The sequence below is a fragment of the Mirounga leonina genome, unplaced genomic scaffold (genome assembly GCF_011800145.1).
Source record: "Mirounga leonina isolate KUSES-001 unplaced genomic scaffold, KU_Mleo_1.0 Mir_101664, whole genome shotgun sequence".
NCBI lineage: Eukaryota > Metazoa > Chordata > Mammalia > Carnivora > Phocidae > Mirounga > Mirounga leonina.
Window position 1 is genome coordinate 26,129,947 of NW_023270175.1, and position 26,910 is coordinate 26,156,856.

A 26,910-nucleotide genomic window follows, 5' to 3' on the forward strand; every position below is an offset into this window, starting at 1 on the left:
GTACGTTCTGCTGTGCTCCCCACAAGTGTGGCTGCTCTCTGTCCCCATACAGCACCGTTACAATACCATTCACGACAACCGCTATGCTGTGCCTTCCATCCCTGTGACTTACTCATTCCATAAACTGGAAGCCTGCACCTCCCACTCCCCTTCACCTATTTTGCGCATCCCCCCACCACCTCCCCTCTGGCAGCCATAGACATCAATCATCTTACTGGCATCTTTTTAAAACAGTGCTGGTCTTTTCATAGATTCTGGTGAAACTTTGTTGACGTGTCTGGGTTTGGCTGGGTGGTAGGATGGCAGAGGTACTGGTTTTGATTTGGGGATAATTTTTACGTTTTAGTTTAAGTAACAGTAAGAGCTCATAGGTAAGTTGTCCATGGGGTCATTACCCTGAAGCTCACAGAATGATAAAAAGACTACAACCTTGGTTTATCAGCTAAGAAGTCAGTCAGCCATTAGTTCAACCTCGATTCCTGAACTTTCGTTCTCAGTGCCATGCTCTGGAACTGAGTTTCTAAGATTTTTATTTTATTTTATTTATTTATTTGAGAGAGAGAATGAGAGAGAGAGAGAGGATGAGAGGGGGGAGGGTCAGAGGGAGAAGCAGACTCCCTGCTGAGCAGGGAGCCCGATGTGGGACTCGATCCCGGGACTCCAGGATCATGACCTGAGCCGAAGGCAGTCGCTTAACCAACTGAGCCACCCAGGCGCCCGGGAATGTACTCTTAAATTCTAAAATCACCTTAAGAATAGTGTTGCTTCTTCTTTTTTTTTTTTTTTTTAAAGATTTTATTTATTTAACAGAGAGAGACACAGGGAGAGAGGGAACACAAGCAGGGGGAGTGGGAAAGGGAGAAGCAGGCTTCCCGCCAAGCAGGGAGCCCGATGCGGGGCTCGATCCCAGGACCCTGGGATCATGACCTGAGCCGAAGGCAGACGCTTAACGACTGAGCCACCCAGGCGCCCCAAGAATAGTGTTGCTTCTATTGCTTTGTTTGTAATGCACTTTTTGTGGTAGAGCTTTAAGTTCATTTAATATATTGATGTATTCAGCATTTGATCTAAGTTTAACCTTGGAAAACTGATCAACATAAAGATAATTTGCATGTCTTTCTTTTATACATACACACATTTTCTTTCACTGTTCAAATAAGGAGCTTGAGATTTAACTTCTCTTTTTTTCTTCCTTAAATTTTCTAGTATTATGACTTCCTTTGTTATCGTTCTCTTCTTGTCTGGGATGGTGGCTATGATTCTATTAAGAACTCTCCATAGAGATATTATCAGATACAATCAGACGAATTTTTCTGTAAGTAAAAATGCACATATTTGATTCAGTACATATTTGAATGCCTACGCTGCCCAGTTGTCAATGTTATATTTGTACTTAGAGTATAAAATACCTTGAAAACAGCACATTTTCGATGTTTAGTCGTTTTGCCCATTATACCAAATCAGAAGTTATGGGGTTGTGTAGATTTTTAAAAAGTACAAGTAAGTTTATTAGAGAAGTATTTGTTATCAACTCTGGTTCTATTCCTTTTTATATGTTTCTGAACTTTCAGGGTATTATTATTTAAGGTTTTCATTAATTTGAAGCATGAGATAAATGTACCAAACATTGCCAAATGCTATCATTTAGGTTAAATTTAGTTTTATCTCATTTATACTATTTTGACTCTTATAATCATTTGCGTATTGGTGAATTTTAAATGTCTATAAAATTGGTTGAATTCCTTCTGTATGTCAAATGATTTTGCTTTCTTCATGGAATTAAGCCAGGTGTGTGCCCTATATGATGAACACATTCCCCCCAGTGCAAACCTTGGAGTAAGGGAGCAACTTATTTTACGACAGGATCACATACCTTCCAGAGACCCGCTGTATCCAAAATGAGCTATTGGTTTCCAGTTAATCTGTCTTTAGAGTAAAATTCATTTTCGTCTACCTTTCAGAGTTTCAGTAACTTTCTGTCATAGTGTGTGTTTATCAAAGACTTTCTTATGTGCAGGAGGAGGTCCGGGAGGACTTCGGTTGGAAGCTGGTTCATGGGGATGTATTCAGACCTCCAAGGAATAGAATGCTGCTCTCAGCTTTCCTGGGTCAAGGAACACAAGTTTTGATTATGACGTTTATTACCTTATGTGAGTAGGCTCAGATCAATAGGTGTCATCTTAAACATTCTTAGTCAACTGCTGACCTTTGTTAAATTTTGATCCATGTGCACAAAAGGACTTTGAAAATACCCTGAAGTTTAAGAAAATGATGTTTTCTAGTACTTACATTTCCATCTTCTCAAATTAAGGAGAGGAGTCTGAATATGTTCCTATGTCAAGGACCTTTCATGGCTTCTTCAGTTCTGAATAATTTATTGTAATGTCCAATACATATATTCCTCGCTTTGCAAAATAGATGCTTTCTTGAAAATCAGCATGTGGGTAGAAGCATATTTAATACGTGGACTAAGGGAATTCATAATTAACCACTAGCATTTTGAAATGCTATGGCAAGCCTAGGCACTGGTCTTTAAATGTATAAACACAATGGCATCTTTAGTAGTCTTTCAATGGCTGATAAACCCTGGCTGCCTTTATTTATAAAGTAAAAAATGGAGCTTGTCAATTTTTGATAGTCAGAGTGTTGATTTTCGTAAACAAAGCTGCTGTTAAAAAAAAAAAGGAAGGCTTATTAGGTGTTTCACGTGTCAATGATAATTTCAAAATTCAGCTCTTAAGATTATATTTTCCTGAGACCAAGTCTTGCTTTGATTTTTTTATTCCTCACCTTGAATAAAGGGAAGCAGAAGGAAATTTTTGTGGGGAAAAATGAGTTGCTGTTTAGGGCGTGATCCTGGAGTAGGGAAGGGGGATTTAGTTTGTTTAATTTTGATTTAAGCAGTGAGATTAAAGACTAGACCCCACTTGGAAACTGATTTCATGTGCCCAGTATTGAAAATCACACCTTTTCGTTAAGAAAAAAATTGTCATTAGCTAAGTGAATAACAGTCATTCACAGTGTCACTTAAGTACTCACACCGCAGAATTTCCTCATGTGCTGTTACCCATAATGTGTCTTAATAAGCAGGTCTTTATTATAAAGTCTTGCATGCTTCTGGGGCTGTTATTGTCACTGCTTTGATATTTCTTTTTTGTACCTTTAGTTCTGGCTTGCTTTGGTTTTCTTTCCCCCGCCCATCGAGGGGCCTTGATGACCTGTGCCGTTGTGTTATGGGTCCTCCTGGGAACCCCTGCTGGATATGTGTCGGCTAGAATGTATAAGAGTAAGCATTGCAACTGTTACCATTCCAGTTAGTTGGTGTGTTAAACGTAGACATTAAGAGGCCATAAAAGAAAACATTTAAAAATTGCATGGGGCATTTTAGCTGGCCTATCAAAATGTAACTGGGCCCTGGGTATAAAGTAGTTGAAAAGTGGACTAAATAAGTTGCTACAGTAACTATTTCTGTCTTTTCCTTCCTCAGCATTTAAAGGTGTTAACTGGAAGACAAATTTTTTGCTGACAGCACTATTATGTCCTGGGTTAGTATTGCTCGTTCTCTTTTCCCTACACAATTATACTCTTTCTTAGACTTGCTCTTGGAAAAAAAATCACTGTACCCGATAATGAGGAGTAGAAAGGAGATGAGCGACCACTGTGTTTTCTGTAGCGCCAGCATTCTCTCTCTGTGGTATCTGCATTCCTTTCATCTTTTTGTACATCGTAACCTCTAGTACAAAGAGACAGCCGTGGTGCCGCTGTATTCGATTTTGATCTTTGGTTTGGAAGCAGATTTCATAGATGCGCATCTCAGTTATATAGCTTGTGTTATATATCATGTTAGAATGGCAATTTCCGCTCTACCTTGTGTTGTTCCCCTTGTCACTGGCTTCCGGGATCCTTTCTTTCTGTCTCCCCTAGGTCCTGCGGTGTCATTCGTGACTGCAGCTCCCAGGTAGCGTCATGGTCCCCGTGGGAGTGGGCGGGGCTGTGCTGTGGCAGGCCAGTAGCTCCCTCCGCCCCCTCATTATAGAGATGTGGGGTTGGCGGCCAAGCCAGGGAGCAAGTGTTTGAGGTCACAAGGGAAGTCGGTGACAGAGCCCAGGCTATACATAACTGAATGTCCCCCCGGCATCCCGTCCAGGGCTCTTCCCACAGAACCTCACTGATGAGGTGCTGACTCACTTTGGGTTTCTTTCTTTCTTTCTTTCTTTCTTTCTTTCTTTCTTTCTTTCTTTCTTTCTTTCTTTCTTTTTTCTGAAATTTTGTTGGAATTCTTTTTTTTTAAAGATTTTATTTATTTATTAGAGAGAGATTGAGAGAACGAGTGGGAGGAGGGGTAGGGGGAGAAGCAGGCTCCCCGATGAGCAGAGAGCCCCACACGGGACTCAATCTCAGGACCCTGGGATCATGACCTGAGCTGAATGAAGGCAGACATTTAACCAACTGAGCCAGACACCTGGGCGCCTGGGACTTTGGGTTTCATCTCCTTAGTTAGCCTGGGCTACCATAACAAAATACCATAGACTGGGGTGGGGGATGCTTAAACAATAGAAATTTGATTTCTCACAGTTCTGGAGGCAGGGATGTTGGAGATCAGGGCACCAACAGGGTCGGTCCTGGTGAGAGCTGTCTTCCTGGCTTGCAGATGACTGCCTTCTTACTGTTTCCTCACACGGCAGGTGGAGACGGTGAACTCTCATGTTCCTTCTCAGGAAGGCACCGATCTCGGGACACCTGGGTGGCTCAGTCGTTAAGCGTCTGCCTTCGGCTCTGGTCATGATCCCAGGGTGCTGGGATCGAGCCCCGCATCGGGCTCCCTGCTCCTCAGGGGGCCTGCTTCTCCCTCTCCCACTCCCCCTGCTTGTGTTCCTGCTCTCGCTCTCTCTCTCTCTGTCAAATAAATAAAAATCTTTAAAAAACAAAACAAAACACCGATCTCATCATGAAGGCCCTACTCTCATGACCTCATCTAAGCTTAATCACCTCCCAAAGGCCTCACCTCCAAATACCATTACATAATGGATTAGGGCTTCAACATATGAATGGGGGGGGGGACACAATGCAGTACATAACACGTTTCATTTCTAATATTCTTTCCTTGATATGTTATAAAGGACAGTTTTTTTTTTAAGATTATTTGAGAGAGAGAGAGCATGAGAGAGAGAGCACGTGAGAGGGGGGAGGGTCAGAGGGAGAAGCAGGCTCCCCGCCAAGCAGGGAGCCCGATGCGGGACTCGATCCAGGGACTCTGGGATCATGACCTGAGCTGAAGGCAGTCGCCTAACCAACTGAGCCACCCAGGCATCCAAGGACAGTTTTTTTAAAGGAAAAAGTAGTGGATTATGTCTTAATTGTCATGTGGTACTTTAATTCCTATTTGTTACAAAGTTCCCACATCCGTGATGCTAGGAGTATGTTGCAATAGTGGAAGAGGTCCCATAGTGAAAGTTATACATAGTAAATTCAGTTGCGTTATGTTCTGATTAGTGACAAAGTGAGAGCAAATGCTTTAATAATGCTCTGTGACTGTGTGTCATGCAATAAATCATGCAATGCAGTGATGGGTTCTGTAGACCCATAATCATTCATCTCCATGTGGCTGGTTTCCCTCCAAACTCCAGGGAAAAAGATTAGATCATTGAAAGAATTGAACATTACAAGTTTGCACATCAAATACAGGAACCTCATAATTTTTGACTTATTTAAAATAAGGACAATGCACACCCCTCCCCTTCCCCACCTTGAATAGAGCCATCTGCTTTTCCTATAACTCTTTTCAAGGGAACTAGAATGGGTGGTCTTTTCTGAGGTGAATGCTTTATTACATTTCTGTAAGAAAGCGACGTCCTTGACAATACTTCAGATATTTGTTGCTTCAAGTTCAAGACTCAAATGAATCCAAAACTGAATAAATTTGGCAATGAAGTGCCATTGTGCAAAGGTCATTACACTGAATTGTAATACAAGGGATATTACATGCAAGAGTCAGTCAATAAGCCATTCACTATTCTCTGCATTATTTAGTTATTCAACATAGTTATTGTGGTCTTTTTGGTTTTGTTTTGTTTTTGTTTTTACTATATTTAAGGCATTATGCGAGGCACTATAGAGGAAATAAATACAAATTGCCCCTGAATCTTTGCCTTCGTCACTCAAGATGAATAATAGTGGCCCATTTTTCATCACACAGATGTTCCATCTAACTGCAATAATAAGTTACATCATTGAAATAGAAGATGTAAAAGAATTAGAATATACCATATCACTAAGCTTGATTAGACAAATTAAACAATTAATGTCTGAAAAGCATTAGCATTTGCAATGCACTATGAGTGGTTTTCATCATGTTTTCTATGGGATCAATTTTGAAGAATGTTTTACACAGAAAAATTTAAAAAATCAAGTAGAAATCCATAATAACATGGCTCAGGTTTACATGGACTATGAAATGATGCAGTGTCAAGCCACGGTTTTGTAAAAGTAAAAAAAAAAAAAAATTTAAATTTGAAAAGCAAATTTAAATAATGGTGGTTGTGCCCTGGGTGGGTTTTTGGGTGGCTGGGGGACAGAAGTGTGAAGGAGACTGTTTATATCAGACTTACTTTTCACTCTTTTTTTCTTAACCTTTTGCATCATATACCATATGCATGTGTTATCTATTTTTATTTTATTATTTTTATTATTATTTTTAAGTAAGCTCCACGCCCTGAGATCAAGACCTGAGTTGATATCAAGAGATGCTTAACTCACCGACCCACCGAGGCACCCCACCTATTTTTAAATAATTTCATTATAAACAACAATAACAACTCATAACCATATATTAAAGTGGAGAGGTAGTGATAGAAGCTACCAGCACAGGCTTTATTTTTTTATTTCTTATTTTTTTAAAAGATTTTATTTATTTATTTGACAGAGAGAGACACAGCAAGAGAGGGAACACAAGCAGGGGGAGTGGGAGAGGGAGAAGCAGGCTTTCTGCCGAGCAGGGAGCCCGATGCGGGGCTCGATCCCAGGACCCCAGGATCATGACCTGAGCCGAAGGCAGACGCTTAACGACTGAGCCACCCAGGCGCCCCTAACACAGGCTTTAGAGACACACACACACACACACACACACACGCGCGCGCGCGCGCTCCCATGCACACATACCCTACACTCCGCACATGCATAGCAGTTCATTTCCCAGTTCTGCCTCCTTCTAGTTTCCAGGCCTTGAGCAAATTGTGAATAATGCTGAATGAACATAGGGATTCGGGCATCTCTTTGAGATTTTTGCCTTCTCTTTTATTAAATAGATGTTTTCTATGGCACCATTTTTATTCCTTCGTCATTTCTTCTATTATTTCTTTTGAATTATTTTCTTAGTGGTTACCTTACAGATTACAATTAAATTAATCAATGTATACTAATCTGATTTGGATTAATTCCAATTTAATTTCAATATTATACAAAAACTTTGCTCCCATATAGCTCCTTTCCCTCCTTCCTTCTTTGAGCTGCTGTTGCCATACAGATTACATCTTAATACTTGGCATGCTTGTCAACACAGATTTATAATGATCGCATTATGCAGTTGTCTTTTAAATTAGGCAAAAAAGATCTTCAACTAATATTTACTAATCATGGGTTGTTGGGCAATTGGTTTTACCTCTCTAATCTTGGCTTTCCTCATCTGTAGAATGCAAATCATGGTATTATCTACTTCATGGTTGCTGTGAGGATTAAATGGGATAATGTGTGTAATGGATTTGAAAGAGTGCCTAGCATATACTGAGTGCTCAATAGATGGTAGCTGTGGTTATCAGCTACTCTTGACTTCTGCCGTCATGCCTTTGCTCATGCTGTTCCATCTTTTTGTAATCACCTCTTTCCAATCCTCCAATGCCAAATTTCTATTCTTTTTTATGTCCCAGCTCAAATGCTACCACTTCCATGTTCTGGAATTTTATAGTGTCTATTATCATTACTATAATACTTATCACAGTGTTCCTTAGATTGGAGTTATTTGTGATATGCCTTATCTTACTGTGCGTTCTAAAACTCCTGAGGGTGAGTACCATGTCTTATTCATTTCTGTATCTTTCACAGCTTGTAACCAAGTGCCCTATATGGAGTATAAGTGCCTTCTATGGAGTAAGCACTCAGTAAATATCTACTGTATGATTGAATCAAGTGAATAATTTAAAAATGCAAAACAGATTCAGTTTCTTAGTTCTGTTAGTAGAATTGAATACAATTTTAAAGCAATAAACCAGGCATGATACGAAGGACATATTTCCCTCAAGTGGTTTAGGGGCTCTTTTAGGTAGATGGGAGAGAGAATTGTAAGGTACTGGCATTCTTATTTCTTAGAACATAGTAGGTTGAAAGAGAAGTTCAGTGCCTCATGGTATATCAATGTGCAAGTGGCTCATGTGGTGCCATAAATGGGCAGTGTAAAAATGGCTTTAAATTTAAAAGAAGAAGCATTTAGGCTAATGAACATAGATGTTCCCTAAAAGAAATTGAAGAAAGTAAGATTATTAAACCATATACTTTTCCTTCATGTAACCCCAAAAGTGGTAGGTAGGAAAAGGCAGAGGTAGCCTAGTTTGATGGGCATGTACCCAAACTTTACAATTAGAGACAAGCAAGTCTGAATTCCAGCACTTACTATTAGGCTCTCGGTATTAGGTAAGTGACTTTGGGGGAAATCCTATAACCTTCCTGATTGTCCATTTCCTTGCCGGATAATGCCTTTGTCACAGAGTCGTTTAGAGAAATAAATGAACTAATAGATTGTGAAATTTTCTGAGCTATAACGTACTTTTGATCACTCTTTTCTTCCGTATTCCTACTGCTCTGTGTTTATCATCTGCTATAGTATTTCCCATGTTGTATTGTAATTTATTTGTTTATCTCTGTCCCCCACTAGACTGAGCTTTTCAGAGCAAGGGTTCTTATTTATCTTTGAACACCAGGACCTAACACATAGGTACTCAATAAATGTTTGATGAATGTGTGAATAAATGTTTCAGGTAGGAGATGAACCCAGATGACCTCTTAAATTTCCTTTTAGTTTTGCTGTTTAAGATTCCATGAAAAGGTCTAGAAATAATTAGAGATCAACAAAGGAAGAACTATTTAGAATATAAAAACTTGAAACTGAAGGGCAGTTACAGAATTGTTAAACACATATTAACATTCTAGAGTGTACTTTCAAGAGGGAAATTGTTGAGACGGGTTAATTGAGTTTATGTATAAGAAGGGAGGTTATGATTTGTCAAATGAGAAATAATTTTTCTGGCCATGGAATGATAACAGCTGAAATGAATCTCTCAAAAGCTAGGAAATTTGGCAGAGGAATATTGTGGCTGAACAAATTCATTAGAGCAGAAAGGTATTAAGAAACATTTGAAGAAGTATGGTTAAATCATAGGAAACCAGATTCCCTTATTAAGATGCCAGAAACTAATGAGACCTAAGGTGGAGGTTTACTGTTGTTGCATTTATTGTTGTTTGAAAGAGCTTCGAACCATGTCTCTGGCAGGAGCGTGTGTGAGCCTTTAAAAAGCACAATAGAGGTACCTACTAACATAGGTTTTAGTAGGGAGAAGAGCTCGTACACACAGTGGGGAGGGTGGAGCAGAAATGGTAACATGAAGGAAGAAATGGCTGAAGTTGGTTTATAATGAGAGATGAGGAACATCCCAAAAAAATGATCTTGAATAAGAAATTGGAGAACGGTGGCAGATAGGAAGGCAGCATTATATCCTAGAATTGGAATGGACCTTGAGAGAACTTCCAACTAAAGAATTAACCAGAGCCTTAGCTGGTGCGTCATGATGTGGCTGATGCCACATTCCCTCTCTCTGGTCTTTGACAAAATGTCTGGGGGAAGAGAAGATAGACCTGATTGGCAGGGTGGGTTCCCACCATAGAGGCCTTAGGATGGCACAGTGGCATGGAAACAGCTTGCTCGTGAAGAATCACACACACACCTGAATTAGAATCCCAGCTCTGCCTCTTATCCGCTGTCTGACCTTGAGCAAATTACCTAATACCCCTAAAAGACATGAAGAACTCTGTCTATTCAAGTGACTCCTATTTCTCATGTGCCTGGGTTGTTCATCTAATTTTTCTTTGTTTTTGACCTATTCAATTTTTTCTTTTTTCCTCCAGTTTTATTGAGAACTAATTGACATCCATCACTGTGTAAGTTTAAGGCATACAGCATGATGGTTCAATTTACATATACTGTGCACTGATGACCACAATAGGTTCAGCTCACATCTGTCATCTCCTATAGCTACAATAAAAGGCAAATAAAGAAGAAAAAGGAAAAAAAAACCTCTCCTTGTGATGAGAACTCTTAGGATTTACACTCTTAACTTCCCTATCTATCTATCACGCAGCAGCATTAGCGGAAGCCATCATGTTGTACATTAGTCCTTCATACGTACCTTTTGACCACCTTCTTCCCCCCACCCTGGCCCCAGTTAGCCACAAGTCCGATTTCTTTTTCTATGAGTTTGGTTTGCCTTTTTTTTTTTTTTAAAGATTTATTTATTTATTTGAGAGAGAAAGAGAGCGAGCAGGGTATGGGCAGAGGGAGAGGAAGACAATCCCAAGCAGACTCGCCATTGAGCGCAGAGCCCTCAGTCTCATGACCCTGAGATCACGACCCGAGTGGAAACCAAGAGTCAGATGCTAAACCGACTGAGCCACCCAGGTGCCCCGAGTTTGGGTTGCTTTTGTTTTTGCTTTAGATACGTGTAAGTGAGATCATATGGTATTTGTCTTTCTCTTATTTCAGTTAACATAATGTCTTCAAAGTCCACCCATGTTGTCACAAATGATAGGATTTCCTCCATTTTTAGGCTGAATAATATTCCAGTGTATATATACACTGCAACTTCTTTATCCACTCATGTTTCGATGGGCACTTAAGGTGTTTTCATTTCTTCTCCTCCTCCTCCTCATCCTCTTCCTCCTAACACTGCTTTCTAAGACATACTATTAGCTTTATGTTCTAACCCTTTTACTGAGGTTTTTATTCCCCTTGTCGTATTTCTAATTCCAAATAGCTCTTTTATTTCTCACCAGTCCTTAAAGTGTCATCTTGTTTCATGGCTGCAGTGGCTCTTCTAATCTCTTTGTGGATGTCAATCATAGATTTTCCTTTCTAGAGTTTTCCTCTGAGCTGCAGGGACCTTCTCTAAGAGGCTAGACCCTCCAGTCTTCTGCTGGGGTCGGAAGGGAAGGTCTTTGGCTCTGCGGTGTAGGGGAGGGAATCTGCAGGTCTGTGAGTGTCTTGCGCTGACTTTCAACCAGTCCTGGTTTTGGCCACTCCTTCCCTCCCACTCACAGGGGTACCTGGCGCTACATATCCCTGAACCTTTTCTGGAGTTCTGTGGTATAACCTGAGTGGCCTCTCAACTTTTCCTACAGATGACTTGGGATACAGTTTTCCCAGTTGTACTAACTCAGTTACTACTTGTCCATCTGCTGTTTGCTTTCCAAAATTTGTTGCTAATGTCTTCTCTCCTGTATCCGCCATCCTTGTGTATTTGTGCCCTTTTAAAGTTCCTTTACTATCATTTTATCGGAGTTTTGAGGAGGCAGCAGAGCTAAATGTGTGATTTCAATCTGCCATCTTTAACCAAAAGTCTCTCAGTGCTTCATGTCTTTTATATACATCATTTACATTTTAACCATCACCACCTTATACAGATTCGTACCACTTTGTATCTGGTCTCCTTGTCTCTAGTTTCTCTTCCCTTAGGGCTGTCCTTCGCCATGCTGCAGACTCATCTGCCTGGAAGGCTGCGCTGTGTACCCCAGAGCTTTGAGTGTAAAACCCCTTCAGCTGCCTCCTGATGCTGCCAGGAGCAAGTCTACCTTCCTTACCCTGACATTCAAGGCCTTCCACAATCTAGCCTCTGCCCACTTCTTCACCCTCATTTTTAGGCTTTCAGAAGCACTCACATCCATACCCACATTCACCTGTAGCTTTGACCAAGCTTATCTGGAACCAATAGGGGCACAATAGCTGGGCTTGCCTGGTGATTTATCCAGTAGATTCAGCAGCTGACCTGTTGATTTTGAGTGACTGATTTAAAGCTCTTGTGTTAAGTGAACACTTGTTGGACTTGAGACTCATAGCCCATTTCAGTCTGGAATTCTGTTTTCAGTATATGCATGTTCTTAATTGTGTTCCCTATATTGCACATTGAGTTTTTCCGTGGTATATTACTCTACACCTTACTTATTTTCTGCTAGACTCTGGAGGTGCGAAGATGAGTAGGATGTAGAAATGATGTCTTATAATAAACTGCTGCCTTATTATATGGTATTGGGTTTAAGCCCCGGCTCAGTGGCTGGGTTTCCACAGTGAGACTTCATATTCTTCTAGGGTTTAGCCTTGTCACTTATTATATCCTTCCCACCAAAAGAATGTTCTGACATTCACATCAAGTATGATTATAACATTTTCCTGAAAGCATATTGTTTCCTGATGGTGTTTTTTTCTCCCTAGTGTCGTCTTTGTCGACCTTTTCTTTATGAACCTGATTCTTTGGGTGGAAGGGTCATCGGCTGCAATCTCCTTTGGTACCCTGATAGGTATCCTTGCGATGTGGTTTGGAATTTCAGTACCATTAACATTTTTGGGTGCATACTTTGGAAGCAAGAAAAAGGTAAATTTGTAAAATACTGCTGTTGGCAATTGACTAATGTCTGAAATAATACCTCAATGTGTATATTACTATATATGGAATGCGAAATGTACCATTGGCAAAAACTACAAAGGATAATCATTTTGGAATAAAATATTTTTAAAAATTTTTAAAAATGAAACACAGTAATACTTCAAAAGACACTATTTAATGTACTTCCCACTTTATAGGTTGTTTATATTTCTGTCTATCTCTGTTGGATGAAATTAAAGGGACATATTGTCAAAAGGGGCACCCACACCCCAGTGTTTATAGCACAACGTCCACAATTACCAACATATGGAAAGAGCCCAAATGCCCATCAGCAGATGAATGGATAAAGATGTCATATGAACTCTCTCTCTCTCTCTCTCTCTCTCTCTCTCTCTCTCTATATATATATATATATACTTTTTATATTGATGACAAATTTAACTGATAATATTTGGAGGTGTTAGATGAAATGTATTCATAAATTGATTCTGCCTATTTGTTTTTAAAATTTTTTAATTTATATTTCTGAGAGAGTGAGAGAGAGCACGAGTGGGGTTGGGGGGATACTGAGCAGGGAACCCGATGCGGGGCTCGATCCTAAGACCCAGGGATCATGACCTGAGCTGAAGGCAGATGCTTAAGTGACTGAGCCACCCAGGTGCCCCGATGTTGCCTATTTCTTTTCACTTTTAAAAATGCAGCTTCTAAAAGCTTTAAAACTGCATATATGGCTTGTATTATATTTCTATCACACAGTGGTCTAGGCTCTGCCCACATGACTGCTCTTGGAAGTGTTCCATGTCATGTTCCGATTCAGGATTCTGTGTTGTGATTATATGTATATAAATTCACCTCAATTTCATTCATTCTGATTTTCACTTGATTTCTTTTCGAGCAGTTTAAGCATCCAGTTCGCACAAACCAGATTCCCCGTCATATTCCTCAGCAGAATTTCTTCACCAGACCACTTTTTGGCATCATAATCGGTGGCATTTTACCTTTTGGCTGTATTCTTATTCAACTCTTTTTCATTCTGAACAGTATCTGGTGAGTATTGGATCTTCATAATCTCAAAAAAATCTTAATTGTTGATCAATTAATTTTCCTGTATTTCAAGGAGGTTAAATTCTGGTATGGTAAAACTTCATTTGACATCCCCCCCCCCCATGCTTTTTAATCCAGGAAATGGCAATCTGACCCCAGGGGAATTTCCTAGGGAACTTAATTCACAAGTTTTTCAAGACACTTTTTGATGGAAATTTCTATGCAGGTTTCCTTTTTAAAAAGTAATAACCTCTTTTTAAGCCTTTCCAGATGACTTAGAAAGTTGGCTCACACTGTACTACTCTGAGCCTTTGCAGGGGGTGGGGCAGGGGTGTCCCTTGGAAGGAGGCGCCTAAAGATGAGAAGAGGCAGCCCTGATGTATCTCTCTTTTCTGTACTGACCTTCCATGCAAGATTTCAGAGTTCCTCTGCTAAAAATACTTTGAAGACCACTGACTCTGGGTCTTCATCTGTCCTGAGCTGTAAGTAATATTTTTCTGCTCTCCTGTCTGTCAGCTGTTAGCTCTGTTGTCAGCATGCCTGCTCCTTACAGTGTTCCTCTTTCTATTTGTTTTTTTTCTTAATTCCTGATTCTTGACTGCATTCTCGTTTCAGGGGCGGGTCGAGTGGGGTGGTGCTGCAGAGGGAGTTTTGGAGATGGGGCAAAGTCCCCCTAAAATCCAAGGCAGTAGCCAGCTGTGTGTGTTTAGAATGCTTTTGTCCCAAAGCAGTCTTTCAGACACAGCTTTCAAGTCCTCAAAAGTTAGGCTTAATCATGCACATTAATTGCTCACCTTTTAAACAGCATTGTGCCAAATTTGTTTAAAAGATAAGCAATAAAGTTTGTTACCTTGTCAGCAACTAAATATTTAACCTGCTGCAAAATAGATTATAGTAACCGCATTTTCCAGATGTTTTTGATGGGAAAATAATTTTCAAGTGAAAACTAGAAGAGTCTTCAGACAAGTTTTATTTCAATGAAACAGAGTGTGCTTGCTGTATGCAACTTTGTATATGTTCATTATCTACAGAGATGATTTTCCCCAAGCCCCATCCCTCGCCCTTGTGCCCAGGGATACATTCTGCAGGAGATTTTAAAATGGGGTATCGATTGGTTCCTCAGTTTCTTTTCTTTAGGAGGCTTTTAAAATTGCTCATCCCAATTTAGTCAGCTCGGCTCTGTAATAATGAAAGAAATGACTTTGTTCCTCCAAAGTCTGGCAGAAATGTAATCCACACACAGAGCTTTAAGAAGATGCACATCTGAAAGTATATATATATATTCTATCAAATAGACCTATTGGGGGAGGCTGCCTGTCAATAGAGCTTCAAAGGCAAGGCAGTATTTGATTCTGTGGTTTTGTGTTATATAACGTAGTCGCTGGCATTTTTGCACTTACCACCTTCCATTGCTAAAAAGAAAGCACGGTTTAAAATGTGCCTAAAGAAAATGACAGAGATACTGATGGGTCTCAACTGAATACTGAATGATGTGAGCAGAGAATTATGGGTAAGTAGCCACACAGATACGACCTGGACAAGATCAGGCAGAACTCTGAAGCCACACAGGTCAGGGAGTATCTTTTGGATACTGGATGGATAGATGAAGGTTTGGAATGAGTTGCTAAGGCTTGAGAAGTGTGGCCGTCTCTTGTATGGATTTGGATTGGGCTTTCTGTGTACTGTGAAGTTAATTTTAAAGCTGTCATTTTTATTTTCAGGTCTCATCAGATGTACTTCATGTTTGGCTTCCTTTTCTTGGTCTTTATAATTCTCTTGATTACCTGTTCAGAAGCTACAGTTTTGCTGTGTTATTTCCATTTGTGCGCTGAGGTAAAGACCTAAGAAACGAATGTATCTCGTGCTTCCAAAACTCGTGTTATTGGAATTAGAAGCCTGTGTTGAGAAAGGAATTGAAACAACTGTTAACTGCATGGTTTCTAGAATGTGGGATCAGTTTTTTTTTTTTTAAGATTTTATTTATTTATTTGAGAGAGAGAGAATGAGAGAGAGAGCACATGAGAGGGGGGAGGGTCAGAGGGAGAAGCAGACTCCCCGCCGAGCAGGGAGCCCGATGCGGGACTCGATCCCGGGTCTCCAGGATCATGACCTGAGCCGAAGGCAGTCGCTTAACCAACTGAGCCATCCAGGTGCCCAGGGATCAGTTTTATATTGTGTTTTCCTGATGACACATTTTGATTTTGATGCAGCTATCAAGTTAATGCGACTTTGATGGAAAATTTAAACAGAAAGCAATTTCTCTCTGGCTAGTTACTATAATTGCTGCATAATATTCAGTTAACATAGAAAAATATAGGGAACTGATTTGATATTTGGACATATAAAAGATCTGGTTCAATGTAGCTTTTTTTTTTTAACAATTAAAATTTTCTCCGCTTAGGCCAGCATTGTGTTTTATGGGTTTGAGATTGCTGCTAAAGGCCCTTTCTCTTATTTTCATTTCATGCCTTTTGGTTACCATGGACATAAATAGTTCTGTTTACCCCACTCCACCCCCATTTTTTTTTCTGATGTCATTCTGGATAATTAAGGTGGTAGTGAACATTATTTTCATAAATCCCCTACATCCTTCTTGTTTTGGTAGTTAAATGTCACTCTCTAAAGGTGACAATAGAGAGTTTAGGGAATGGTTATCGTATACATGATGTCTGAGAGCATTTTCATAGGCATATGATGTGTATATTTCTATTTCTTAGATGGGGTGCCTGGGTGGCTCAGGCAGTTAAGCATCTGACTCTTGATCTCAGCTCAGGTTTTGATATCAGGGTCATGAGTTCAAGCCCCACTGGAGCCTAGTTAAAAAAAAAAAAAGAAATGTTTTGGAGGCTCCCAAGACCACCCACATATTTGGCAGCTTACTGGAAGGACTTATGGGACTCAGCATAAAGATGTATGCATGGCTAGGGCCTATTATAGCCAAAGGATACATAACAGAATCAGCAAGGGGAGAAGACACAGGTGGAGTCTGGAGAAATCTACATACAGTCTTCCTATGCTTTCTCTTTTCCACGAGAGGATACATCAGTTGTGCTCCTTTGTCCAGCAGTAAAAAGTATAGTAATAGATATGTGATGTTTGTGCCCAGGGAAGCCCATTAGAGACTCTGCATCCAAGGTCTTCATTAGGAGATAGTCATATAGGCACCCTCTGCCTAGCAACTACAAAAATTCCAGACTCCCAAAAGGAAAGCAAGTGCTCATCATAAATCACATTGTTTGTACAGTCTAGGTATAGCAAACCAGTCTTATCAGTCAGGGAATGATTAAATGCCAAATTCCCAGATGTAAGCCAAGGGCCAACCTTGCAAGCAGACCCTTCTAAAGATAGTAACTTCAGACCTGCTATGTTAACTCTTTTCTGTACTGTAGGTCTCCTTGACCCTCGACCACAGTGCCTTTACAGTAAAATTTTTTTTCTGTCTTTTTAAAAAATTTTTTTAAAAATTTTTATTTATTTGAGAGAGAGAGCATGAGCAGGGGACAGAGGGAGAAACAGACTCCCTGCTGAGCAGGGAGCCTGATGTGGGGCTCGATCCCAGGACCCTGGGATCATGACCTGAGCTGAAGGCAGATGCTTAACCAACTGAGCCACCCAGGCGCCCCATCTTTTTTTTTTTTTTTTTTTAAGTAGGCTCCACCGCCCAGTGTGGGGCTTGAATTCAACCTTGAGATCAAGAATCGCATGCTCTCCCCACTGAGCCAGCCAGGTGCCCCTACAGTAAAATTAGCATCATCAGGAGCCCGTAGAATACGCAGAACTTGCGTATTGACCTCAGTCATGCCTCCCTGGGTCCCAAATTCAGCTGGGTAAAACAAATCGCATTCGCTATAAAGCTCTATCTGAAGTTTCTGTACTAATCTTTTCCTACCTAGCCTGAGGCAGCTCTGGCCAGTAAATTGAAGCTGACCGGAAAACCTTCTAAGGCTGAGGCAGCGTCCCAATAGAAAGGATGCTCCTGATAGAAAGGATGCGTGCATTACAAGTGCAGACCCTGAGGGCACACATGATCTCTCTGGAAACAAAGAGTTTATACATGTTAAGGCATTCCAAGCAGACGTACATTAGTCAGACAGTGTATACCACATTGAATTTCTTTTTAAAAAAAGATTTTTAAAAATTAATTTATTTGACAGAGAGAGACACAGCGAGAGAGGGAACACAAGCAGGGGGAACGGGAGAGGGAGAAACAGGCTTCCCGCTGAGCAGGGAGCCGGATGCGGGGGCTCGATCCCAGGACCCTGGGATCATGACCTGAGCTGAAGACAGGCACTTCACCAACTGAGCCACCCAGGCGCCCCCCACATTGAATTTCTTATAAAACTTCCTCTTTTATTTCTTTTACTGCATAATCTAATGAAGCCTATTTTAGGACAATAATTCGTAACCCATTTATAGTTAGATTTCACCTAAAAAGTTGTTTTTGCTATTTCTTTTTTGCAGGATTATCATTGGTGCTGGAGAGCCTTTTTTACCAGCAGTTTTACAGCTGTTTACCTTTTCATATATGCAGTTCATTACTTCTTTGCCAAACTTCAGATCGTGGGCATTGCAAGCAGCATTTTGTACTTTGGGTACACAATGGTCATGGTCTTGATTTTCTTCCTTTTCACAGGTAACCACAGAGTTACTTCATGCATTTCAGACTCTCTGAAGAGACTTGGAGATAGCCATAATGTAATAAGCATCAATTAACAATTAATGGAAGGAATAGGGAACAAAGTCATCATGTTCATTTTTATGCTTTGGGGATAAAAGATTGCAAAGCCTGGGGAACTGGAGGGACCTTATGTACTTAGCTCCAAGGTTGTCCCTTGTGAATGTTTTTAAACAGTAGGGATGTGTTCCAAAGCACAGAAAGGGTTATGTGTAATCACCTTTGAATAGCCTCCAAGCATAAACATTAACTGGCTTGAATAACTTTTAAATTAGCAAAAATAGATTAAGTAAATGTGTAGTCATATAAGCAATTAGATGCGAGGGACAAGATGTAGACTTCTCAGGATTATTCATTTGGGGTTGTTATTTGGGTTCAAGATGTGATGGCAACTCTTGTTTAGATTAATGCTTAAAGCCATAAAGGTGGCAAAATGGAGTGGTTTATAAAATGATTCAGTTAGAGAAATAAGGAAGTTGGAGAGCTTGGAACCCTTTTCAGGACGAGTGAGGCAGCTTTCCATTCTATCTGCCTCACTTTTTTTTTTTTAAGATTTTATTTTATTTTATTTTATTTTATTTTTTTATTTTTTATTTTTGAGACAGAATGAGAGAGAGAGCACATGAGGGGGGGAGGGTCAGAGGGAGAAGCAGGCTCCCCGCCGAGCAGGGAGCCCGATGCGGGACTCGATCCCGGGACTCCAGGATCATGACCCGAGCTGAAAGCAGTCGCTTAACCAACTGAGCCACCCAGGCGCCCTTAAGATTTTATTTTTAAGTAATCTCTACACCCAACGTGGAGCTTGAACTCACAACCCTGAGATCAAGAGTCCTATGCTCTACCAACTGAGCCAGCCAGGCGCCCCTCTACCTGCCTCACTTTTAAGTTCTGGTTTTTGCTCAAGTCACATGACTTATCTACATCACTTGGGCAAATTTCAAGTATTCTCTGATTTTAACTCTCAGGTTCAATAGATACGTAAAAATCAACTATGGAAATTTGTCAGAAATCAAAGCCTTAAGACAAGTGTCTTGTCTTGGTGTCTCCTTACCTGAGAAACCAAGGCATCTTGGTGGGTCTCCTTGTTTAATATTGTATTACCTATAAACTGCCAGTCTTAACTCCTCAGTACACAGAAGACTATGCTGGACTCCTCACATCTCTCAGCCACCAGACTTTCTATTTAAAACTGAAGGCCTGAGAATGTCTCACCATCCTAGTCTAACCAGGCTTTTCATGTGTTTTGCGGTTTTTCTAACTTTGTATTTAAAATATGCATACAGAGAAGTGCACACAACATACACCATACACATACAGCTCGATGAGTTATCGCAAAGTGAACCCACTTTTGTAACTATTGCTGGTGTCAATGAACAGTACATGATCAGTGCCCTGGAAGCCACTTCTCTCTACTCACCTTCCCCAAAGGCAGCCACTCCCCTGACACCTAGCATCATGGATTAACTTGGCCTGTTTTTTTTTTTTTTTTTTTAAAGATTTTATTTATTTATTCATGAGAGACAGAGAGAGAAAGAGACAGAGGCAGAGGGAGAAACAGGCTCCCAAGGAGCAGGGAGCCCGATGTGGGGCTCGATCCCAGGACCCTGGGATCATGACCTGAGCCGAAGGCAGACGCTTAACCAACTGAGCCACCCAGGCGTCCCAAACTTGGCCTGTTTTTGAATTGTGCATAAATGGAATCCTACAGGATGTACTCTTTTACGTCTGCTTTCTTTTCCTTGGTATTGTTGGTGAGGTTCCTCCACGTTGCTGTGTGTAGACCTTGTCTACACCCCTCATGTCTTTTGTTTTGGATTTCTCCCCCAGTGACTGACTGGCTTTTATATTTGGGTGATGTGCAGTTGGATGTGTCTCACACAGTAATTTCAGGCTTCTGTTTTCTTCAATACCTAGCACTTTGACTCAGGTTGCTTTTTTCTGAGAGTCTTATATGACAACAGCTTCTTTCAGAAGGTAGATGGAATGCTGAATGGTCACATTGCTGATAGAAATCTTCTCCCATTGGTTGGCTGCACCACTTGTCGTCTCTTCTGTCACACTCCACTGAATACTGACTTTTTTTTTTAATACTAGGATTGTTTTCTTTTTTAAAGATTTTATTTATTTATTTATTTGAGAGAGAGCAAGAGTGAGAGCACACAAGCAGCAGGGGAGCAGCAGAGGGAGAGAAGCAGGCCCTGGTGAGCAAGGAGCCCGATGTGGGGCTCGATCCCAGGACCCCGAGATCATGACCTGAGTCGAAGGCAGACACTTAGCCAACTGAGCCACCCAGGTGCTCCTGAATACTGACTCTTAAATCTTTTTTTTTTTTTTTAAGATTTTATTTATTTACTCGACAGAGAGAGACACAGCAAGAGAGGGAACACAAGCAGGGGGAGTGGGAGAGGGAGAAGCAGGCTTCCCGCTGAGCAGGGAGCCTGATGTGGGGCTCGATCCCAGGACACTGGGATCATGACCTGAGCCGAAGGTAGACACTTAACGACTGAGCCACCCAGGCGCCCCTCCTGAATACTGACTCTTGAAGGTTCCCAGTGATCCCTTGCCAGATCAAATGGCCTTTCCCTAGCCTTCACCCTCCTTGGCTTCTGCAGCTGACTACTCAGCACCTATTCTGTGAAACTCTCTCAATGTAATTTGCATCATTCTCCTTGTACCTCCCTTCCTCTTGCTGTCACCTACCTCTAGCCTTTATACAAGGTTCAGTCTTTAGCATTTCAGGCCCCTCTTTGTACCCTCCCCGTTTCAGAGCTCATCCAGTCCCATGGCTTCATCTACCTCCTCAATGCTGACAGCTCCTAAGTCTATGCAGTTAGATTCTGAACATTTGCCTGTCCCATTGGCACTGCCAACTCAACACGCCAACTCCAGTGAGTGTAGTGCTTCCTTTCCCAAGACTGACTCATTTTAATTTCTTTCCATCTTTGATGTGTTTGTTTATTTTAGAGAGACCTAGTATGGAGGGAAGGGGCAGAGGGGGAGGGAGAGGGAGAAGCAGACGCCCCACTGAGTGCAGAGCCCAATTTTGGGGGGTGGGGACTTGATCCCACAACCCCGAGATCATGACCTGAGCCAAAATCAAGAGTCGGACACTCAACCGACTGAGCCATCCGGGCATCCCATGAAGTGTTTTTGGTATCTGTTTTCTAGAACTGTTCTTTAAGAAGCCCTGTCTGCTTATAGACCCTTAAATGGCATCTCTTTACATTTCATCATTATATATTTTTTCCTGTCATATGTATTTTTTCATCATCATTACATTTTGAGGTTCACAGCAGGAAGTGAGGCTTATTGCTTATGGTCATGTTTCACTTTTGAGGAAGACATCCTTAATTAAATCATTAGTCTTGAGAATATGGATGTACACAAAGGTACAGTTATTAATTGCTGATTACTCTTTCTTGCTGTAGACAAATGCTTCTGAGAGGGTTTTTTTTTTTTAAATGGCAACTTGAAAATTAGCAATATCCACTCATGTTAAAAATGCCGAGGAGTTTCACACTCATTTAGAATAATTATGCATTCATCCAAAGCTCTTCCTTGTGGTCACCACATTGTCTTTGGTATTTGGATTCATCTGTGTCATCACAGCAGAAGGATAAGACTTCACAGCTGTCATCTTTCAATATTGAGTATTGTGACTGTAGGGAAGACTATTTATATACTAAGTATATTTCCATGTTGCTACAAATCCTTTATTTTTACTTATTTTTTTAAAAAATTTAATCTCTACACCCAACATGGGGCTCAAACTCACGATCCTGAGATCAAGAGTCACACGCCCTTCCGACTGAGCCAGCCAGGTGCCCCAACTATGAATCCTTTATATTTATCATTTGTAAGGCTGCTTAATCTATTGAGCAGATTATTTAACCATTTCTTGCCTATCGAACTTGTTTTTTCTGTTTTGAATTATTTCCTTAAGACAGTCTGTGAAATGGGATAGCAGGGTCAAAAAGCATGAATATTTTTATGATTCTTTATGCTTTTCTGCCATTAGCACAGTGTATTGGTTTCCCCACAACCTTGGCTGGCACTGAGTATTATTTTTGAACAAACAAAACAAAACCCCAAAAGTGGTTTTCTTTTTTGTTAACACGGTATGTCTAAAATGGCATCCCATTGTTTTCTTCCTCTCATTTTTTGAGCCAAAGGAAGTGATGTGCATTGTGGCTGGTGTTCCTCTACCCAATTTTTAGTTGGTGGCACACTTACAGATGTGTAAACAACATGTCGACTTAGGATTCAAGGGACAGGGAGAGGAAAGATAAGCCACAATATATCAACAATATCACCAGAGGGTACCAGGACGGAAACCTTGTATTGTATAGACTAAGATAAATAAATTTCAGTTAAGTGTGGGTGACTTGCCCCAAATCTTAACTGGTTTTAAAAAACTAGTTTATCATCTGGTTAAGCTAGTTAAAAAAGAAACTAAGTCTGTGTATTACCAACTAGGCTATGCTGTCTTCCAATTTGATTGTTTTCCTCTGATTTCTAATGGATGCTCATTGATGGTTCACTTATGGATACTTGGTCTCGATTGATGGTTCACTTATGGATACTTGGAGGATAGTTAGTGATTTTTATTTGCATCAAGTTTTGTTTTAGGTATCAATAAATGAGTTAAAGTCTTTTTTTAAATTTTATTTTTAAGTAATCTCTGTTACAACCCCAAGATCAAGAGTCAGGCTGTACTGACTGAACCAGCCAGGTGCCCCAAATGAGTTAAAGTCTTAAGAAAATGACTTGAAATAATGTAGTTTTGTAGATTTTGATAGGAAGGATATAAAATCACAATAACCAATTAAGATCTAACACTTAGGATTCCTTCTTTAAAAGTCTAAAGTGCTATGTTGTATTATAATAATGGCATTTATAGCCTAATGTAAACCTTGAAATCTTTTATGTGATGATGTATATTTTAAGCAAGCAATGAAAAATGTTTGCATTTAGCCAAGGTCTATTATTTAGCCACAGTCTATTATTCTAGAGCAGTGTTTCTCAGCCAGGGGTGAATTTGCTCCCTAGGGAACATTTAGCAATATGTGGACACGTTTTTAATTGTCATGACTGGAAGGGTGCTAGAGACATCTAGTGGGTAGAGGCCAGGAATTCTGCTGACCACCCTACTGTGTGCAGAACAACCCTCTACAAAATAGAATTATCTGGCCCAAAACATCAGTAGTACCACTGTTATGAAACCCTGGTCTAGAGTGAACTATTTTCTTTTTTTTTTTTTAAAGATTTTATTTATTTATTTTGACAGAGAGATAGACAGAAGAGCACAAGCAGAGGGAGTGGCAGAGGGAGAGGGAGGAGCAGGCTCTGCACTGAGCAGGGAACCCGATGCGGGACTCAATCCCAGGACCCTGAGATCATGACCTGAGCCGAAGGCAGACGCTTAACCATCTGAGCCACCCAGGCGCCCTAGAGTGAACTATTTTCAAACCTTACTTTTCCTTAGGAGTTAATGCTATTTTCAAAATACAGTTTTGTTTTTGTTTTTTTAAAGATTTTATTTTTATTTATTTGACAGAGAGAGACACAGCGAGAGAGGGAACACAAGCAGGGGGAGTGGGAGAGGGAGAAGCAGGCTTCCCGGCGAGCAGGGAGCCCGATGCGGGGCTCGATCCCAGGACCCTGGGATCGTAACCTGAGCCGAAGGCAGACGCTTAACGACTGAGCCACCCAGGTGCCCCCAAAATACAGTTTTGATTGTCTCAAAAATCAAGATTATGTTTAGAATCTGAGACTCTGAATCACCAATCACTGTGTGGTGATTGAAGCCAGTTTGGTACCAGGAGCTTTTAAGACCCAGAAGAAGTATTAGCCAAGTGCCGAGTGCTTTACTGGTAGCTTTCTCACTAAGTGTCTGTGCTTTGAATATATTTTTATTCATTAAAAAGAACCTAATGAAGCTCAATATGTTTTGAGAATGTCTACTGTGTAATATTTTATCACTAAATTAAAGTGAAGAATCCATGTTCTCACACAGTGTAACATGAAATACACTGAAGGAAAAGGCCAATTACCTCAATGCACAAATGTTAGCCATATTGGGCCTTTCGTGTTTTACTATACCGACTTGTCTCTGCCTTATTAAAAATTTCAGTTCTCGGGCACCTGGCTGGCTCGGTCGGTTAAGTGTCTGCCTTTGGCTCAGGTTATGATCCCAGAGTCCTGGGATCAAGCCCAAGCCCCACCTTGGGCTCCCCGCTCAGAGGGAGCCTGCTTCTCCCTCTCCCTCTGCCTGCCGCTCCCCCTGCTTGTGCGCTCTCTCTCTCTCTGGCAAATAAATAAATAAATAAATAATCTAAAAAAAAAGTTCTAAAGGGTAAAAGATCAAAAAGGGATAAAGATATATTAATGCTAATTGTTAATCACCCAACAAATATTTATTAAGCTTCTATGGGCTTGGCAATGTGTTAAGAGGGAATATGGAAACATAGATCTAATACTATCTGGTTTTTGTTGAATTGACTTCGTGCCAACTATTTGCATGTATTTATCTCACTTTTCACCTAATTGTCTAATTAGCATGAGATGTTAAGTCATATTACTGCCATTGTATGGATGAGGAAACTGAGATTAAGTGACTTGTTTGAGGTCACTCAGCTAGTAAGTGTTGGAGCTCTGATTCAGTCGAACCCAGGTTGGTCTGACTCCAAAGCTCATTCTCTTAACTACAACTCTCCATGTCCTCCTCAAGAGAGAGGCACTTTCCTTGAGCTGAGGCCAAGCCAACAACCAGAGAATGCCTGTGGAATCTCCTCTGTGGTCCTCTGTTTGATCAGGTGGACTGCTCTGAATTGGGAGAGCTAAGATTGGCGCATCTAAGAGCACAATATCGCCCTCAGGAATAAGATGATGGAAACAATATCTCAGTCTTTCCCATACCCTTTTGACCCTTCTTTCAGAAAATGGAGGCACATTCTTCCAGTTTTTCCTCATTACTTCTTCAAGCCCAGCTCATTTTGGTTTCAATTTACATTTATGGATCCACATGCCAGGTGCTGTAGGAATGAGCAGGACAGAGTCCTCTCTCTTGAGGGTATGGAAAACTGGGGCTCCCATTGTTTTTCCCAGTGCAACTAGCTACACACCTACTCTAACTCTGGGTCCTCCAGTAGCCAGTGTTCTTCTAGTTTTGAGTAGCCTGCTAAAACTTTTCAGAGGAAGGGAAGCCTCGCTTTTCCTGGCGGGAAGCAGAACCTGCATTCTCTGGCATATTCTTGTACTGTGTGGTTTACACTCTCTAGCATCTCATACCTGAATTGGTTTCTACTCCCGACACGCCAGGCTTTTCCTGTCCAACTGCTGCTCGTTCTCCGTGGTCTTTCTGCACAAAGCAGTTCGTGGTCACCTCAGCCCGTATTAATCTCCCTATCCTAGAACAAAGACTTGGCTTTGAGTCCCAGCTGAATCGCTTATTGGCTGGGTGTTGTAAGGCAAGTCAACAGACTCTCTGAGCCCCTCTTTCCTTATAGAATGGGGAGAATCCTAGTACTTAGCTCAGAGACTTCGACTCAAACTGATCGCACGTGTAAGCACTTAACCCAGAGCCAGGCATAGAAATTTTTAGTAAACAACAGATATCGTCCTCATCATTATTATCATCATCGTTGTCATTGTCACGAAATAGAAATTTGGTCATCTTATGCTCTGGCTTATGTATCGTCACTGCCCCCCCCCCCCCCGCCCCGCCTGCTTAATCAAATCCCAACTTCTTAGCATTCACTCCCTGGCTCTCACCTACTTTTGCAGTCTTTTCTCCTATATGCTTTCTTTGATATTCCCTTAATTCTATTTTTTCTTTTAATATTTTAAAGAATATTTTCAGTTTCTTTATTTTTAAGTAATCTCTATGCTCAACATGGGGCTTGAACTCATGACCCCGAGATCAAGAGTCATGTGCTCTTCCAACTGAGCCAGCCAGACACCTGATGTTTCCTTAATTCTTCGGTCATACACCCTTAATGTCCCAATCCTTCTGCCATGGTTCTCACTGTTTCTTACAACTGTCAGGGTTTAATTGTTCCAGGCCTTTATGGGTACTTTTCGCTCTGTCTGGAATACCTGTCTCCCATCCTCAAATACCTCAGAGTCCAACTTTAGAGGACCTTCTCTGTGATGCCCTCTCCAAATTCTTGCCATTCATTCAAGAAGTATATATTGAATACCTACTGTGTGTCAGGCACTAGCCCTAGAAGCCGGGGCTTTGGCAGTGAATAAACCTTCATATGAAGGGATAAAGGTTTCTATCCTCAGGGAGCTTACATTGCTATGCAGTTTATCCAGACCAGTTTAAACTTTGTCATCTGCCTACAACGTGCTCAACACCATGCTAAGCACTGGGGGTACAAAACTGAGTAAGCCTTAACCCCTAGCCTCACAGCTATAGTCTGGTGAGAGAAGGCCTCTAAACAGATCATTCCGGGGTGCCTGGGTGGCTCAGTCAGTTAAGCGTCTGCC

General features: G+C 40.9%; 1 protein-coding gene across 1 annotated transcript in view; it reads left to right on the plus strand.

The window, feature by feature from the left end:
• The window catches only part of LOC118011693 (transmembrane 9 superfamily member 2-like), a 77,249-nt gene that overhangs the window by 46,164 nt on the left and 4,175 nt on the right, over window positions 1-26,910 (plus strand). The window contains exons 9-16 of the mRNA XM_035006550.1: window positions 1,207-1,315; window positions 2,018-2,150; window positions 3,167-3,286; window positions 3,488-3,545; window positions 12,527-12,686; window positions 13,597-13,745; window positions 15,464-15,575; window positions 18,204-18,375. Coding sequence (XP_034862441.1) covers window positions 1,207-1,315; window positions 2,018-2,150; window positions 3,167-3,286; window positions 3,488-3,545; window positions 12,527-12,686; window positions 13,597-13,745; window positions 15,464-15,575; window positions 18,204-18,375 — 1,013 coding nt within the window. The remainder of the gene's footprint in view (window positions 1-1,206; window positions 1,316-2,017; window positions 2,151-3,166; window positions 3,287-3,487; window positions 3,546-12,526; window positions 12,687-13,596; window positions 13,746-15,463; window positions 15,576-18,203; window positions 18,376-26,910) is intronic.